An 18,798-nucleotide genomic window follows, 5' to 3' on the forward strand; every position below is an offset into this window, starting at 1 on the left:
ATTCAGTATTTCCTTGATATTTCGTAAGTGTTTTCTAAAAAAGCTAATAGGATCACGGCCACTCACGGTGGATGAAAGGAACTGGGATTCAACTAGACTTGATTCAAGTCTGTGATTTGTGAATGTTTGAGTGGGATGAACGTGATGATTTGTGTTCTGTTTTCATGTGAAACCCGTGAGTGGGGTGAACGCGATGAGTGGGGTGCACGCTTTTAATAGAGGAGAGTTTCACCCGGAATGACATGACAGTGAATCCGGCAGAAACGAACTCAGTACTGCGCAGACTCAAAGGTAACGCGTTCAATCGTCAGGAAAACCTGGCCTGGGCTGCCAAATTTTCAAATAGATTCATATGAAATAGGAGAGACACAAGAGAAACTATTACAAATGATATCATTTTTTAAAAATTCACCGACTTGAACCAAGTCTAGAATTCAACATACACGTGACTTTGGTGCGGAGATTGTTAGCCGTCCCATGCATGATGTACGCCCACGGTCACATGCAGTATTCTGAACGAAACATATTTCTACAACAAAGCGTGAAATTCAATGGTCAAATATTTCATTCCTCTATGTCAAATTTCCTTTTCACACGTCCACTGCTGAGGATACAATCAACTCAAGTAAATGTTGAGTGCGTCTTGGAGAGAGTTTGTGGGACAAATAAATTTACTATGGGATATAACCGCTCAATTCAAATATTGATAGAATGGTTTGAGTTTCCCTGGGGTAGGTATTAGTTTTGGCAAAAGATTAAAACTTTCTGTTGCGAGGCCCATGGGTCCTATTACAACACAACACAGTCGCATAAAATTGGAGGACTGAGTACGGGAACATGAGTATTTTTCCCTTGAACTATTGGAGGCGCCCTAGCCCTTCCTGCACCCGAAACATGATGACATCAGAATAACAGAGGGCAATCATTTTTACAGTTCTTCCGACTGGCCCCTCAACGGCACAACCCTCGCAAAAGATCTGGCGGGCGTAACGACTTGGCTGCATTCTCAGCTTCACGTGTTTATTACCAGAAGCACGAGCAGCGTCGTTCAGCCGTTTTGGAAATATAGACATTGGGGCGTACAGCAACCATATCGTACATGCATGCATTGTTATTGTTGACAAATCCATGTCCGGACCGGTATTCAACGATGCTAAACCTTTGGGTGCTGCAATTTTTTCCACCAAAATTTTACTGCCACATTTTGCAAATTTTTATGAATTTTTCTGAAACATTTTGATAATTTTGGACCAGATGGACATCATATTTTATTGGCAACAGTTTTTTATCAAAACTTTGGCAAAAATCTGAGAAAAATTGACTATGGTATGATTTTATAAAGGTGAGATAAATTGACGTTGGCACTCAAAAGGGTTAATGATGCCAGTATGAAGTTAAAACTGCGGAGAAACTCAAAAGAGTAACCAAAGCTACGGATACCTTTAATATCCGCAGAAGCCGATGAATTGTATGATGTGAATCATAATACATGTACATTGATGATGGCACCTTCCATTTATTCTGTCACGTCAAACACTTGCTTTGTAACTCCTGCCTCATGTTGCTATTTTAGATTTTGTAATTTTTCAAATTTTTTCCTGGTGATCATTAAAGGGCCAGCAATGCTGACTTTTGATGACTTGTTTCATTATTTTTATTTTGCACATCAACAAAAACTTCTTATTCCCCAAAGAATGTTGAAACAACCCGCTGTTTAGATTCTCAACTTAATGTCTATAGGTGTAAAATGCATTGTTATTGTTTATATTTTAATTCTGGTCCAGACCAGAATTCACTTTTGAACAATAACAATGTAGTTTACACACTTACAAACTGAGCTGACAAGCTGAGTACTGTGTATATCAACATCCTTTGGGGAGTAGAACAAGGAATTATGGTTCACATTCAAAACAAAAGTGGAAATATTATTCAAAAGTTGGCATTATTGGCCCTTTAACCTTTCTATAGTGTATTTTCTGACACCGCTTGATGTATACTTATAACTGAATAAATAATAAATAAATAAATAAATAAATAAACAACCATAGCAATTGAACATGCATATACTCTATAGCTTTTTATTACTTGCAATTTATTTCAGGTAAAAGTTATATCAGTACATTTCATTTATAAAAAGAGGAATTTTCCTCGCTGTACAAAGATGATAAATCTCTGTCATGCAATAAATCTATTATTACCCATATACTACATTGAAATAGTCCAAACCAGTGGAGGAACAAAAATTCACGGGTAAATATGAGAGCCTGTCCAAGCAAGTTGATGGACGGAAAACTTGAGTTTCAAAATTGATAAAGGTATGAAAATATCCACACATCAGCCAGATCTTCATTTTCACCGTCATGGTTGTGATAAAATATGGCGACAAATATTATGTAAATTGGTGAATACAAGAAAGAATAATTGTATTCTTGTGTGATTTGTCAAATCAAAGGAGTAGAGAAGTACGTATAGAGGGGAGGTATTCTGCGTGATCTAAAGAACTGAGGAACAGAGTCACCCTGGTTTTTGAAAGAGGTTTTTGCAAGTCCTGAAGTTGATTTTTTGCCAACATTACCAGTTTTGTTGGGAGTTGTTCACGGTCTGATGCAATGACAGCTCTTTTGGATCAAGATTTGATCTGCTATCACTGTAATTACGTTTATTTCCAGTGTTCTAAAACAAACATCACTGGTCAGTGAAGAGAACACATAATTGTCTTATGTCGGTCCCTTGCATCTCATTGGGAGAGATTCATGGTTATTTAGGTCAAAGGTCAAGTCAGTTTGAATGAGAGCATGCTGACTGAGTGACTCAGGACAAAGGTCATCCATTTAATGAGGACACTTCTTACAGTGCACAAGATGATCAACAAATATGGCAAATGAGAAGTACTTTCTGTAACCTAGGTAACTAGTAAGACTGCAGTTTCTTGTTTTTGTCCCCTTCCATGTTGTGATGTACCCTGGGATCAGTTTTTGGAGACCTTGGCGTTGGATTCTCTGTCGTGAGGCCCGGGTGGTATGGCGGAATACTGAACACCATTTCCCGGGATTTTTCCACATTCTGCAGGCTTGCCTGTATCTTTTCCAGAGAGGGCAAAGGTGCTGAGGGGCTGTAGTTGTAGAGTTCCGGTGAAATGCTCATCGCCATACGGCTGTTCACTAGTCCCTGACGACTGCTGCCACGGTACTGGGTCGTGAAGTAATGACTCTTGGAGGCCGGGTGCGTCATCCTGCCTCCCTTCAGGGGAACTATGGGTAGAGTCTGAAATCTGGGTGAGTTGGTGTGACTGACAAAACCCCTGCAAATCCGCATCTTGTCATAGCGCTCGGTACTCGACCTGGGGGATGTTTCAGGACTGCCGACGCGTAGACTACCGACCGACTCCAAGCCACTGATCCACCTGACATCCTCCTGGACATTCTCATCCATTCGTTGTATCACCGACGCCTTGTCCAACAGCGCCATCTGCCGAGTTCCTGGCCGTTTGGTAGTTGCCCTCTTGTAATTGTGCCTGGACAGGATTTCCTTCTTGGTGAAAAAGTCACCGATCTGGTCCCCCGATTCTTCAGTACTAGCGACGTATAAAATGACTTATCTTTATGTACAGGAGCAGTATCTATCTTCCTACATGTCAGAGGCTCAAAATACACATTGCCATGGTAACCTCTCCAAGCCTGAAAGACAGAGAGTAAGAAAAGCAAGGATGTGAGTCACGTTTGGCAAGGTTTGTATTCATAATGGCATACACCAGACTGAAAGATTCAGTAGTGTGAGGGTGCTCCAGTACCTCCGACAGGTCAGAGGTGACAGAAAACCCTCACATGATTAATCTTTCAGTCTAGTCCTACACATTGGGTAAACTAAACTAAACTCTTTCATCACCAGTCTCTGCGCTCTCAGACCGCAGAATGACCCAGAGTGCTGCAATATTACTAGCAGCTGAAAGATCATGGTGTCAAACAGAGAGAAAGAATGATGTCGAATAAGTCTTGACATGTCACTCAATTTTACAACCAAACAAAGGTTGAATTCAACAAACAACAACCACAGCCCATGTTACGCTTCTGACTTCTATTCACTTTCACTTCATTCTGTGAGTTGTTTTGTGAGGTTTCAAGTTCTCAACGTTAACCCTGGCTCCATAAATCCCAACACCTTGTGGCCTGTCATGATTATGTGTCACATGATACGGGCAGGCCCTTCATCACACACCGCTGTCAACCTCACTGTTATTTCTTCTCTGAGACACCACCCTGGTAGACTTAAATCAACAGGTGGTGGTCTTACCATGCTCAAAGAAATATACCGAAAATTCATACAAGTTCCTTCCTGTCAGCCAGATATCTAATGTTCTTATGAAATAACAGGGTTGAAATTAGGGTGGCATTTCTTGGAAGGCTTAAAGTGGCCATATCCAACATTATTTTTGTCAACTCTATACAAGCTGAAAAAAGAGCTATTTCTTTTTGTCAAAACAAACAAGCTTTGGCAGCTGATAAGACATATGTTCAACCCTCCTTAAAGATAGAATTTATGAACAAATCAAAATGTGTGTATCTACCTGCAAAGTATGATAATTACACATATGATTAAGTTAGTGTGCACCCTGAAAATGAGAGACTTGACTGTATGGTGTGTGTGTGTCTCAACTTCTAAGATATTGTAGGGCTTGTGATGCCTACGCTGATTTTCAAATGAGACACAGCTCATTGGTATCAAAACTAGTGAGACAGGGATATACATCAAAAGACTCGTGAGGACTTTCAAAAAGTTCTACGGTCGATATGATGACATTGTGGCCAAATATGACACCTTGGTCACTCAAATGATTAGCGACAGCATTCCCGGTTTTGACTTATTACAGTGATTCATATACTGTATCACTTCATACGATATTTAGACAATTTTGGGACCAATCCTGACGGGTGTAGCATGCTAGCAGGGTACGCTTACCCATTCCGGACACCTGGTACCACCACTAACTATCAGTGGCTCAGTATGGTCCTACTTAAATTTGTAAATCTCAAATGTCCCATGGACCTGGTAATGTATTACCTTGAATGACCAGATATGAACTGTAAATTCTCACGTGTTTCATTATATATTGCAGTTATGTATAAATTTGAACATTTGCCACATGTTTGCAACTTCATTGAAAGTATTATGATCAACATAATAAACAATATTCACCACAGATTAACTCTATAGGTCATTAAGTATTAAAATATGTAATTAACTGAAATAAAAATAATTAATTTCTTTGACTGCTATAATTGTATCACCACTTATATAGCAAGTGTAATTGCCTTTGGTCAAGTCCTTCAAACTATATATTCCAAACTTTGAAAGCTCATTAGATATGCAAACTATTAATTAGCTGACATGAAAACTTAAGTGCGAAATGACTTCCAATATTGGTATAACCTGGTATAATCATCAATGTCATAGCATGTTATGCCAACTTTGATCAAATAAATCCAAGAATATATCCCTAATTAGGAACATTAATTAAATACACACATTAGGAATTGGCTGAAGCAAAAATGCTTAATGCCTTTCAATAATGTTAGCTTACATAATAGTATCTTTAATGTACATAACAAGTTTCATCAATTTTGGTCATGTAAATTCAAATATATATCCCTAATTTCAAAAATTCATTAAATATGCAAATTAGGAGCTGGATGAAGTAAAAATGCTTAATGACTTTCAAGAATGTCGTATCGTAGCATCTTTAATGTACATAGCAAGTTTTGTCAACTTTTGTTCAGTCAATACAGATAAATATCCCTGATTATGAAAGTTCATTAAATATGCAAATAAGGAATTGGCTAAAGTTCAAATGCTTAATGATTTTCAATAATGTTCTATCATAGTATCTTTAATGTACATAGCCAGTTTCATCAACTTTGGTCTCGTTAATTCAAATAAATACCCCTAATTAGGAAAGTTCATAAAATATGCAAATTAGGAATTGGCTGATGTAAAAATGCTGAATGACATTTAATAATGTTCTATCATAGTATCTTTAATGTACATGGCAAGTTTCATCAATTTTGGTCATGTAACTTCAAATAGATATCCTTAATTTCAAAAATTCATTAAATATGCAAATTAGGATTTGCATGAAGTAAAAATGCTTAATGACTTTCAATAAGGTTAAATCATAGAATCTTCAATATGCATACCAAGTTTCGTCAATTTTGATCGAGCAAATTCAGATATATACTCCTAATTAGGAAATTTCATTAAACATGCAACTTAGTAATTATCTTTCACGTCACCCATTAATATCTTTCAAAGCTGATATATCTTGGTGTGATCAACATTTGTAGCGAATCTCATCAAATTGTGTGCTGTCGTTGTCAATATATATCAGTTTTTTCTAAAATCATTAATTATGCAAATGAGCAAAAAGTAAGCAAGCCACACCCACCAAAAACTAATCAGTTCTTGCCATTTGCAAACTGAATCTATGTACAAGATTTGATTCTGATCTGATGAGCCGTTTTTGAGATATTGAGTACACAGACAGACAGACGGACAGACAGACAGACAGACAGACAGACACACAGACAGACAGACATCGCTGCGACATATGCCCACGTGTGTCAACACGTGAGCAAAAAATGATTATTGGACCAGTTTAATGTCATACTGAATTCAAAATGGCTACCATCCCTGTGTTAAATATATGGGGAAAAATACATTTTTCACAAAAATGAAATGGAGAAAATTATATTTACTCCCTTATAGCTTTAAAGTGAGCCCATATAAGAGGTGGATTAGAAGTATAATTATAAAAGTATTTCAGTCAGAATATCTGTATCTGAGATGCATTCTACCTTAAGGTAGTATGCGCCTTGAAAGTGAGCGACATTTGCTCAAAATTTCCTCAAGGAATCTTTCTACAATTCTCTTTCAAAATCAAGAATAAAAATTGAGGTCACCGTGCAATTTTTGGTACTAGAGATGCAAATTACCCAAGATTTACAGATATTTGAAATCCAAAATGGCCACCATCTCTGTGTAAACTCAATGGAGTAAAACTAAAATTTTCGATTTTGGAAAAACTAAGACGGTAAAGTTTTTTTTACACCAATAGCTTTAAAATGAACCCCCATGAGTGATAGATCAGGGAATACTTGGAAAGGTTTGAAGTTCAAAATATATGTCCCCGAGGCGCATTCCACCTTAACATCTATATACAGCTCTGATGTTATCTGACATACATCATGCATTTATTTTCCAAACGATTTGAGTTTTATTTTGAGTGGGTATATCATAACATCAAAAACACCTTCATAAGACTTATTCTCATAAAATACAGTAATTGAGTTTTGGCAAGTATTCAATCCTTAAAAATCAAGAAAAGTTAAATATGCCACATCATACTATCTATACTCCTTTTTAATATCCTTGTAGCGAAAAGACCAGTGTCTCATCAAAGTGTTTCCAGTTTTGCAGTCACACTGTACTGTACTAGTCTTCTGTTTATTTTCTACTCCCATGATTTTCACACAGCTGGCAAACTTCTAACATACTCTCTCCGCAGTTCCAATGGAAAACAAGAATGTCATTCAGTTGAGAACAGCCAATGTTTACACACACACGCGTTTTGTGAATTCTCAACCTTACACTTACACCCGTGGCCACTTTAGTGTTGATCAAGCCTGTCTGGTGCAAGCAGAAATTCTGTCTGCAGAAGGGTGATAAAACGGTTACTTTACCCTGTATCAGTGGTGATAATGATCCTACTATCGGTACCCCGTGGACACGCCGATTAGCCTGAAATTACGGAGTGATTATAAAATACACTGTATACAAATGATGTTGACCACAGCACTTGCCCTATCAGTATTTAGTTTCTGCTAAAACTCATGTGTTTCAAATGCAGTCAGTGTTACAGAACATCACACATTTTGTGCCGATTTCAATATTGCAGTGAATGAATACCAACGATACTATAGCTGTGTATCGTAAGTGTCGTGTTCAGACTTTGTTCAGACGCGGAATTGAGAAAATGCCACTTTGAAAATGTTAGCAATTAAATTACAGACATCGCCCGTCTTGACTGCAAAACTTTCGAAATAAACATTCACTTGCACTAAGCCATGCTTCTTTCCTACAAACCGTGAATAAACTTACTCCAATTTCACTTGGTACGGAAAGGTAAGAGTAAAGTACAGTCGGGGTAGCATTTTACATGTACATGTATTCACATGTGTGTAACCATGAACGACACTTTTCTCATCCCGGTTGAAGGGAACCTGTCCTGATACATGTATATCTCTTCCAAACTTTTCTGGCTCCCTCCACGCTTATCTTAAAACAGTCGCTTGCTTGTTCTTATAGCTCCTCATGGTACCTCGCTAGATGTCAAATTGCCACCACAATGTCTTATATTTTGAACAATCAAGCTGCCCACGTCCTTACTGAAGGATTTTCCCCGTATGATATTCGCGACCGTTGTTATTGATGTTCATTGTCGGAGTGCAGACTTACAGCGTGTCTACAGTGCAGTGTTGTCATCGATTTGAATTGGGCAGGCGAGACATTTTAGTAGAACGTTATCTCAATCCTAACAGTGGGGTGCCGATAGTGAACCTCACATTTATTACATCGACTGCCACTTTGTTTCGTTTATACAAACAGAATTTCTGCTTGCACCAGACAGGCTTAATCAACACTAAAGTGGCCACGAGTGTAATGTCAGGTCCCTCATTGTCAAACCTATGATTACTTTAAACTTCCCATGTCAAGTTTCTGTGTTTTTTTGACACAAACATGCTCAACAGAACTGCTGACTTGATGCTAGATGAGAAATCTGGTTTCCTTGTGGTAAAAATTACGCTTTGCCATGAAATTCTATTGAATTTTAATGCTGGTACATATATTTATATATTTATTAATGCTGGTACATATATAAATACATGTCCCACGAGGACATCTGCATACTTCGATATATATATATATATATATATATATATATATATATATATATATATATATATATATATATATATATATATGATCGCTACAGAGAACACATGTACATGTAGCATGAAACTCTGAATAACGCCTAAGTCGTTTCTACTTGTTATAAATGTTTACTATATATATATATATATATATATATATATATATATATATATATATATATATATATATATATATATATATATATATGACCTATGAATAAATGGTCACCTTTGTCAACTTAAACCTTCAGGGCCTAAATCCACATTCATACAAGCTCAATGCTGATTGTGTTGCAAGATAGGTCTGACAGGATTACTGGTCAATTCCTACAAATACCGTCTAATCAGCAAGATGGTCTAAATGTTTGAAATCCTCAGATGGGGCAATTGTCACGGTGCCAGAGATATGCAAATTGGCATCATATGACTGTCTTTATCCTTTAATCTCATCTCTGAGAATCTGCCGCTGACACGCAATATTTCAATCTCCTTCATAATACTTGGAAACAAAAGAAATAACCTCAGGTTGTGATTACAAAAGGTCCTTGTTTCGCATCTCGGGCAGACAAATTTACATGATAGTTGGCAGCAAAAGAACAAAAAGTACAAAAAACCTCAATTTTCCTATATGATGAGAGAATTTTCAGGGACAATTTGGTACAATTTTCTGGTTTAACAGGGACACAGATAGCATATGATCATGACAATGAACAGTGTTAGTTTTTTGCCAATAGCCTAAAATTCAACGCTGTGATCAGCTTGGTTGCGTGTTCCATCACAAAAGGAAGACCTCATTTTAAACCTGGAGGCCAACTGTGCAGGTAGAGAAAGGTTGAAAAAATTGCGCAATTTCAAGTTGCGTGATTTGCTTCTTTGAAAGTTAAGTTCTACACAGGTGAGGGTTAAATTAATTTTCACACCAATATTTGCTGAATCAGCAGATTTTCCACCCCTCTCCCCCCCCCCCCCCCCCCATGCTTTGATGTTACCATTGTACAGTATCACAGACTGAACAGGCACTGCAATTGCTCATTTGGTAAATCATGACGGTAACCCATCACAAGTCACTGATCTCATCAAGATCTTTCTGTAAAGGAAAGATAACTAATTGTGGTTCCTTAATATGTTTATTGTCTTAGGGATTTTCCTCATCAATGGCATCTACCTCTCATGGGATTTGTTGTTCTAACATTCCCACAGTGCAATCATCAGTGGCACCAAGTTATCCCGGAGTGGCAACAAGAAAGAGAGTGGAAATAGAGAACATAAACTGTTCATGACAGATAGAAAAGAAAAATGGTTGACAGGGATCTACTAATTGTATTTGGGAAATATGAGAAATGATAACAATGTTCATGAACTTGTGTCAGAATTACCATCGGACACACTGTACAATACAACACTGGCCATACCAATGGGTCAAAGAGGTCACCAGGTATGACTGCTCCAGAGCTCATGAAAGAATTGCTTACTTTCTTTTGAAAAGAAAGGCAAAAAAGGGGGATTACCTGGCTGAGAACTGTGGGAACTTTCTCAGCTCTGGCATAATCACCCCATCAGAATGAAGTCTTTCTTCCGGCTTAATATTTGCATAGCTTGTTTAACTTGTTTCCTTCAATGACTTTAAGCCTGTCAATGGACAGTCTCAGCAGTTCAACAAAAGCCACAGTTGATGCTATTCAGACAGCGATACTTCATCCGTCTCTTTTTTCTCTTCTCTTCATAGTGATGGTGGAATTTCGGCAGATTCTACTCAAATTTTTAGACACACATTCTCAAAGATATTCTACTCTTCTTGCTGCAGTATTTGTGGCAAGAGACATGTTGTGTTGAAAGCTGCTTTCATATTGGACTATTTCCATGTTACATACAGTTGTAAGGTGTTATTGTTCGGCCTTTCTTTCATTAAAGTTCCATTAGCTGAAATTGTTGAACTATTTTCTAGTATTTGTGTTGTATTTTTTTAACACTCAAACTTTTCATTCCACTCCAAAATGACTTCATGTTGAAATACCAAGAGTACATCTTACCGACACACTTTGTATGTCTGTAATATCCAATTTTATTGTTGACAACTGAATTTTAAGTCTGGACTAGAATTCATTATGTCCACAACAACATTGCATATTTCATAAAGCATTTCAAGTTACTTTGTATTTCAACACATTTTTAATAGGGAAAAGAACAAGATAAAAGTATGTGTTTCTCGGAACAAAAATAATAACAGTACCATCAAATGTTAGAGGGCCAGTAGTTTTAGGCCTTTGATGATTTTTTCATGACTTTGTTTTTAATATCAAATGCGCTTTCTTGTACTACTCCTAAAAGCCTGTTGTGATACACAGTGTTATTTTTGCTGACTCAGTTAGTACATGAGTAGACTGTTGTTATTGTTGACGATGGAATTCTAGTCCGGGTTAGAATTTAAATGTACAGTATGCAATGATAACAGTGCTTGATAGGGTAGACTCTTTGTGGACTGTAGCTCAATAGCAGGTGTTTCAACTTGCTTTTGGGAGTAGAACAAGAATGTGCAATTGACACACAAAACAAAATTTGTGAAATAAAATCATCGAGAGTTATAGATACTGGGCCTTTAAAGCTATTTTCCTATCAGAGGTCACATGAAATGAACATCAGCTGTCACTGATATGAACATCTATGGTGCCAGCTGATCAGTTGCCATGCATATTCCACAGTTTCTCTCCATTGCTTCTTTTTACACAAATCTAAACCCTTTGATGTATAGACCCACAAAATTTCTATGATATGATTCACTGTTGCATTTTTTTCTGTTTGCCTTTCAACTTCAAGAAAGCACATTCAATTTACAGACTTTTCTATAGTAAATTGACATAGCAGTGAATTGAACCGGTGAACTTCACAGATATTAGTCTGATGAGTTTTGCATGTTCGACAAAACATTTTTGCGCCTCCCAGTTTAACCTCAACTGGTTTCTCGATAGAAAATAATGCCAAGTTTCTAACATTCTTCAAATACCCTAGTCCATTACTTCTTTAATTTCTGCCAATAAATCTCAATGTGAGAGCATAATGGTAAAAAAAGGGCAGCACAAAATCTATGATCCTCTGACTGTTTTTTTGACCTTCCCGCTTGACCTCCTTCCCAGAACAACATTTTTCATGCCTTGTAGAAAGGCCCGTGTAGACACACAGTCACTATACAAAGGTCTTTCACCATGACTGCACTCTGTATGGGTCCCATGGGACACGGCTAGAGTCAACAGTGACCTAGCTACCCCCTTCCCCCACCTCAACCAACAAAAAGAGTACGCAAACATTGGTGTGGAAGTGACTGCGCCAATGAACACGATGAACACAGAGCTTTGTCAGTGCAAACCCTAGTGTATAAATCTGATGGCATGTACACACATTACATACACACACATACACACCACACTGTCATTGCACATCTGTGGCTTTTCTCCCAGCAAGACAGAACAGCTGCTGCTCAGGAATGTACAACAACAAACATCTCATGCATGTCCGTTCTCTCTCTCTCTCTCTCTCTCTCTCTCTCTCTCTCTCTCTCTCTCTCTCTCTCTCATCCTCCTCCTCAAATCAATTGCTGTTGATTCAATCAACTCAAAATTTTTGCTTTCACAGTTCCCAATCTAGACTTGATTGAGTTTGCTTTGCTCCTCTTCGAGTCCATCAATCTATTAACCACCTATAATTATCTTGCATCTTTACGGCAATCAGATGAACAATCACATTCCATTTTCTTGCCTTAATGAACATCAATAGAGCTTGACATCAAGTAAAGATGGCACTGGTCTTTCTCTTGAACATGGCACCTTTGACATCTCCTGATGATCCGGGAAAATTGAACTTGACATTTGAAAAATAAGGTTTCCACTATTTCATGTTCACTTTTTTAAGTCTTTACATTACAAAACAAGGCAATTAAATCTAAGTTTCTAAACTTTAGTTTTAGTACACCAATAAAAATACCACTTGTATTTATGATTCACTATTTTGGATTTATGCATAATTATCTAATATCTATAAGATCTGCTGAAAAATTAAAGGCCATAGAAATAATCTTTTTAGAATTAATTAATTGGAGAATCAAATTAAAACTAGAGTCAAATAGATCTAATTAAAAGCACTATTACATCCATCACCTATAATATAGGGAAGGGCCAGAAAGGTAGGCATGAAAACTAGTAAGTTATCCTTTCATGTCCTCCTCTTCAGCCCCTCATCTTGTACATTAATCCAACATACAAATTCTCATAACAATAAACCAATAAAAAAGGTGAAAATTTTAGAACATCATTTAGAAAAAAAAATCCCTACGAAAAAATTTGGGTAAGACACTGCTTGCAGCAACAAAATTATTGAGTATTATCATATCTCTAGATTAGTGGGATGATTTCCTTATATATGGATACAACCAAGCAACAGAAACAAATGGACTGTACCATGGCTTGTTCGTGAAGAGATTGAGCCAAGAGTCCCTCTATCTATAGGACATTTGGCCCGTACTTTCCGTTCCAGTGCACTGGTACTGAGATTTAACAAAGTTGGAAAAAGATGTCCAACCCGGAGGATTCAAAAAGTATCTCCGAGATACTTAAAGCAATGTGGCATAAATACACCATAATTGAATAGAAAATTAATTTCTATTTTCATTTTACTTGCAAAGTTTGAAGCTTAGATAAGAATGAGAAACATGCAAGAGTCATGACCTGGTAAAATACCAGACAACTTTTTCTTTACATTTGTGATGAATCTTTGAATTGCATTTCAAGTCATTATGAAGTGAACTAATTTCTACAATACTTGGGTTCATTGATTGATAGTCTAATAAAATCTATTGCCAGTTAAGTTACATCCTTTAATCAATTTTGAAATTGAATAAAATTTGAGTGAAATTTGATATAAAATTATTTTGAAAGGGATTGATGGTGACTTGGTTACAAAGTCATAAAATCAAAGCCTCCTTGCACATAGACTGATTTTAAATGTACAGAACCACAGATGGCAGATGAGCCTACATAGGGAAAGGTTTCTGTGGCATAAACATTTTAAATTCCCGAATTACGATGCAATTGTAAAGTCCTACAAGTATCTATACAAGTCAATTGTATATTCTTGCAACTATAGAAAGCAATTTTGAATTCCTGTCATTACAGAGTGCAATGGTGTGCAGTTTCAAGTTCCTGTGCCTGTAATGTAGAATTTTAAATTCTTGCAACTATAGAGAGCAATTTTGAACTGATGCAATTACACTAGTGTGCAATTTTAAATTCCAGCAACCATATAGTTTTAAATTCCTGTAACAATAATGTGAACAAGAATTCCGGAAGCTATAGTGAGCAATTTTAAATTCTGGAATCTAAAACATGCAGCTTCAACTTCCTGCAACGATAATATGCAATTTTAAAATCTGGACACAATTAAGTGCAAATTTTAAATTCTGACAGCTATGGCATATAATTGCTAAAACAGTAAAACATGATGACAACCCCACTTTATCACACCATGGTACAACAGACTCAAAATTGTTTCCATGGAAACTGCACTTTATCCAAATTCATCCTTTGTACAACGGAACAATATTTCTCAACTGAATTAGAATCTTCATCAAGGGTACAGTCTGATGGAGACTCTGTAGTCAAAGAGATTTTGAGCTGCCAACAGCCAGCTGTAACACTAATTCACTTGGAGTCTGTGATTCCGTCAGATATCATTATGGCCACATGGAGATTTTGTCAGCCTTGAGAGGAATAATGCCACTACAAATCTAGCCAAGCTGCTGTTTTTTGCTCCATTCCTGAGACAGAAATGGGAATATGGCCTCCAGGGCAAAATACTTGATACACCTGCAAAGGATATAAGAACCAAACCAGGCAGACGATTTTAATGAAATAAAGACACCGAGTGTTATTTCAGGCAGCAATACCTTCTGGAAAATATTTCATGACTTTTGTCAATACGTACATTGAGAGAAAAAAGGACACCAAGGAAGATGAAATATTTGTCAATCATGCCGGTTTCTTCCCAATTAGATGAAGCATAAGGATTGTCAATTGAACGGCGCTTCCTGTTAGAACAGAGAGGATGGCTACATCATTTAACCTTAAGGCACTTAGAGCTGATTGAAAACAGGATGCCTGGCTGTACGTATGCTCTCATCATTTCTCTTCCAAATCGCGCCGGCTGTCTTCATCCTCATATTGACAACGCGTATGACCCTTTGGCCCCATTTACCACGGCGATAATGGATAACCAACAGGTTTACGCTGAGAGTAGGTGTCTTTTGAACTGCTGAGCAGGTCACCGGGAAAAGAAAAAGACGCAAATGAAGGCTTTCATCCCGGAGAAGGAAGACAAACAGCCGGCATAGTTGCCATTGTGGCGCTTCCACCGCTTAATTATCTCCAGGATGTGGTTAAAACTTCCGGGAATGTTAATGAAAATTGCTTTCAGGGCGCAGGGAATGCGGAACATCTTCAGGTAGATTCTTGCGGTATATTCCCCCCTGGCTTGCTTCCATGGAATGAATCGCTGGAATGAAGGTACTCTTAAGTACAGCCATCACTCAGTCAACACGTTGGGTAAATCTCCGTGGTAAATGGCATCGTGTAGGTGTCAGAATGTTTAAACTTAAAATAAGGCCGATGTTGTCCTCTGAATGATACACAACAGCAGAGTTCAGGAGGTCATTGAACCTGACTGATGCAGAAGAGCTGTACACTTGGTGAGAACTCCGTGTTCGCTGTAACTTCTGATTCATACACCAGTATTTGTAAAAAAATTGATTTTTTAAACAACGGTGCCCTGCTCTTTACTCAAAGTCACATTGAAACACCTACCCGTACTGTTATACATGCCAACACATACTGAGTGTGTATACTGTCCGATGTCACCATTGACGATTGAAATTGGTTTGGATTTATTTGTCAGCAATAACATTGCATAGTTTGTACAAAATGTGTTGTGCTGATAAGGTTAAAAGTTAACTTGTATTTCAACGTGATTTTCAGGAAAAGATGAACATTTGCTTGTTTTCTGGAACAAAAATAACCAAAAATATCACCAAAAGTCATAGCTATATATCATACCTATAAATGGTGCATTGTGGGACACAAGTGTCTTGCCATTTGTTTATTGCAAGTGAGCCCTTTTGATTGGCTGGAGAAAAATGGTGTCAGGGGTTAAGGGGTCAACTGACACTTTGTCAATAGTCCAGTATTAAAGGCAAACATAACTGCTCTTGACACCATAAGAAATCAGAGCCCTATCTTATCTTGTAAGGTGTATAACAATGTGGAAAGATTTACAGTTTCAATACAAGTTGCTGTGTATATACAATGTACTTCCTGTTGTGTGAATAGTCGCATGGTTACATTGGGGTCTGTACATAGCCATGGTAGAATAACTAGGGACGTATTTGTATTAGCAGTTCTAGCAGGTACACTATCGACATTGTGAGAGAGTGCGCTCTAAGCCAACCCCGGGTGATAACTTCAAGTATAAACTCTGTTACAAATTTTTTTTAAGTCGGTGAGTTAGAAAACATGCACAGGTAAATTTAGCATGACCTACCCTGCATGCCATTTCTGCCTAATGTCAAAGGGTATATGAGAAACTGAAAAATATACAGTGTATGATATCTACTCAAGCAAACAAACAAAACCACTGAAACCAGAGAATCTTTTGACAAAAATAAATAACTTATGGCAAAAAATTACAAAATATTTGAAGTAAAAACAATCATTTTGGGCCAAATACTAAAAGTGATGATGTTTCCTTTAAAAATTTATCAAAAAGGCTTACAATTTTGGATTAAATGAGTGGGTGAATTATGGCGGGAATGATCATAGGCAGGTAAATTGCTTGTACAAGTTACATGCCAGGTTTTACAGTATTGCGACAATGGTGTATTTTACGAAGTTGATGTGAAGTAACCGGCCTATTGTGGCAAAGACTGGCATGAATTCAAATATTTGTGATTGGAAGTACTTGTATCCAAGATGTCCACAAAAGGAACCCAACAATTGTTGACAGAGTGCTTTGTCAGAGTTTAAGTGCTTACTAAGCTCCTGTAAGCTGGCAACTGGGGAGTTTCTTGCAAAAAAATTCTTTGGTATTCACCACACATTTTTGAATTTTGCCGAAGAAAGCCATCGGTAAAGTACAGATAAAAACAATCCTTGAGAAATATCGATAAATTAGGAATTTATTTCAAAAAATTTTGTTTTCATTTGAGTGGTTAACCAAAGTTGATTTTGGATCGATCTTATTTTGCATGAATTCATACAGATACACACCAATCTAGAAAGGATATGCCCCCTTGATGCATAGCGACAGAGTTGAACATGCAATTCTTGAAAACTGCCAGACACTATACAACGTTGCTTGGTAGTTTCTGTGGAAAGTACAAGCTTGAATCTTAAAGTATTTTACAAAGCGTAAAAATTGTACACAGTGTCCAACCAGATATTTTAATCAGATTTGAAAAATGTTTGTTTGTTAAGGTCTTTAAGGGGAAGATCAAATCAATTCCTGTTTATGTGGAAGATTTGAGGTGACTGAAACAACAATTGCGTGTCTTAAGACATGCCAGTGTCATTGGATATATCACAGTCCCACAAAAGGACAGTGTGGGACCGTGGATACAGGGACAAGTGAGTCATCTTGACAACCATACAACATCAAAACAATACAGAATGAAAATGTTTGATGAGCTTGGGAATGTCTTCTAAATGAAATGGAAATGACAGATGTGTTCATCAGAATGACTCTTTATCTTGGCTTCAAAACCAGAAGCATAAAAGCACTTGGCAGGTGGGGGTGACGTTGTTTAATAGTTATGAGTATATATTTTATTTTAGGAATGTTGATTGTTGACTGTTTACGACTTGAGTATGTTTATAAAAACCTGACATTTCAGCAAATAGGATTAAGATAGTGTTTGTTTGTGAACACATTGAATATAATCACAGTGGGCTGACACATACCAATCTCAGTTGTGACTGATCTTTTGGGTCTTTCTCTCTAATGGCAATCAAACATTCATTGTTGGAAATTCGGTTTTTTCCATGTTTGCAGAAATTTAAAAAACACCTACAAACTAGTGTGTAACCAGATGTGATTTTTTCACCCCCTTCCATAATGCAGTTTCCCAAATTTGTCACAAGAGTTAATCGGATTGTTCTACCATTCTGGTATTAAAAGGATTAACAGCCAAAGAGACTAATGATGATCTGATGGGAACATGATTAAGAAACTTTGGATAGTTACTGATATGATAAAAAATAATTTTGCATGTAATGTTTTTCTAAGCATTTATTATTTTTTTTCAAATAATAACTAAGTTTCCTTGAATGTCAGTCAGGAAAGCTGTGTTGTAGTACTGTAAAATTATTCTTAGAGGACTTGAAACAAATTTTACATTACAGGCAAAAAGTTCCTTGGGCTGATATGGACTTTGACGTTCAACAGTACAAATTGTTATTGCTAACATTTATCCGTCGCAGGACAACTGAATGAGGTGTTCGTGACAATAAAACAATCCATCCTTGAAAGCTTTGGATAAACTTAATAATGGACTCAATAAAAAATCTTACAGGATTAAGTTTTAAGGGCTTCCACTTTGCACTTTAACACGGACAAAAATAATACACTACTTCAAGTGTGGGGCCATTGACATACTTTGAAATATGAGAATTCAGCTACACTCGCTGATAAATTCGACATTTCAAAAAGTGAAAATTGAGAGCATTCTAGATACAGAATCATAACTGCGTGAGATACATGAATATATGAAATGAATACTTCT

The 18,798-nt window shown here is 37.0% G+C and overlaps 1 protein-coding gene across 8 annotated transcripts in view; it reads right to left on the reverse strand.

Annotated features, from left to right (window-relative positions):
* Positions 1 to 2,075: 2,075 nt before the first annotated feature.
* Positions 2,076 to 18,798, reverse strand: part of LOC139131027 (transcription elongation factor B polypeptide 3-like) — a 43,464-nt gene continuing 26,741 nt past the window's right edge. For all 8 annotated transcript variants that reach the window (XM_070696938.1, XM_070696944.1, XM_070696936.1 and 5 more), the window contains one exon: positions 2,076 to 3,677. In XM_070696938.1, the coding sequence (XP_070553039.1) occupies positions 3,441 to 3,677 (237 nt within the window). In that variant the 3' untranslated portion in view covers positions 2,076 to 3,440. The remainder of the gene's footprint in view (positions 3,678 to 18,798) is intronic.

This window comes from Ptychodera flava, chromosome 4, assembly GCF_041260155.1.
Source record: "Ptychodera flava strain L36383 chromosome 4, AS_Pfla_20210202, whole genome shotgun sequence".
NCBI lineage: Eukaryota > Metazoa > Hemichordata > Enteropneusta > Ptychoderidae > Ptychodera > Ptychodera flava.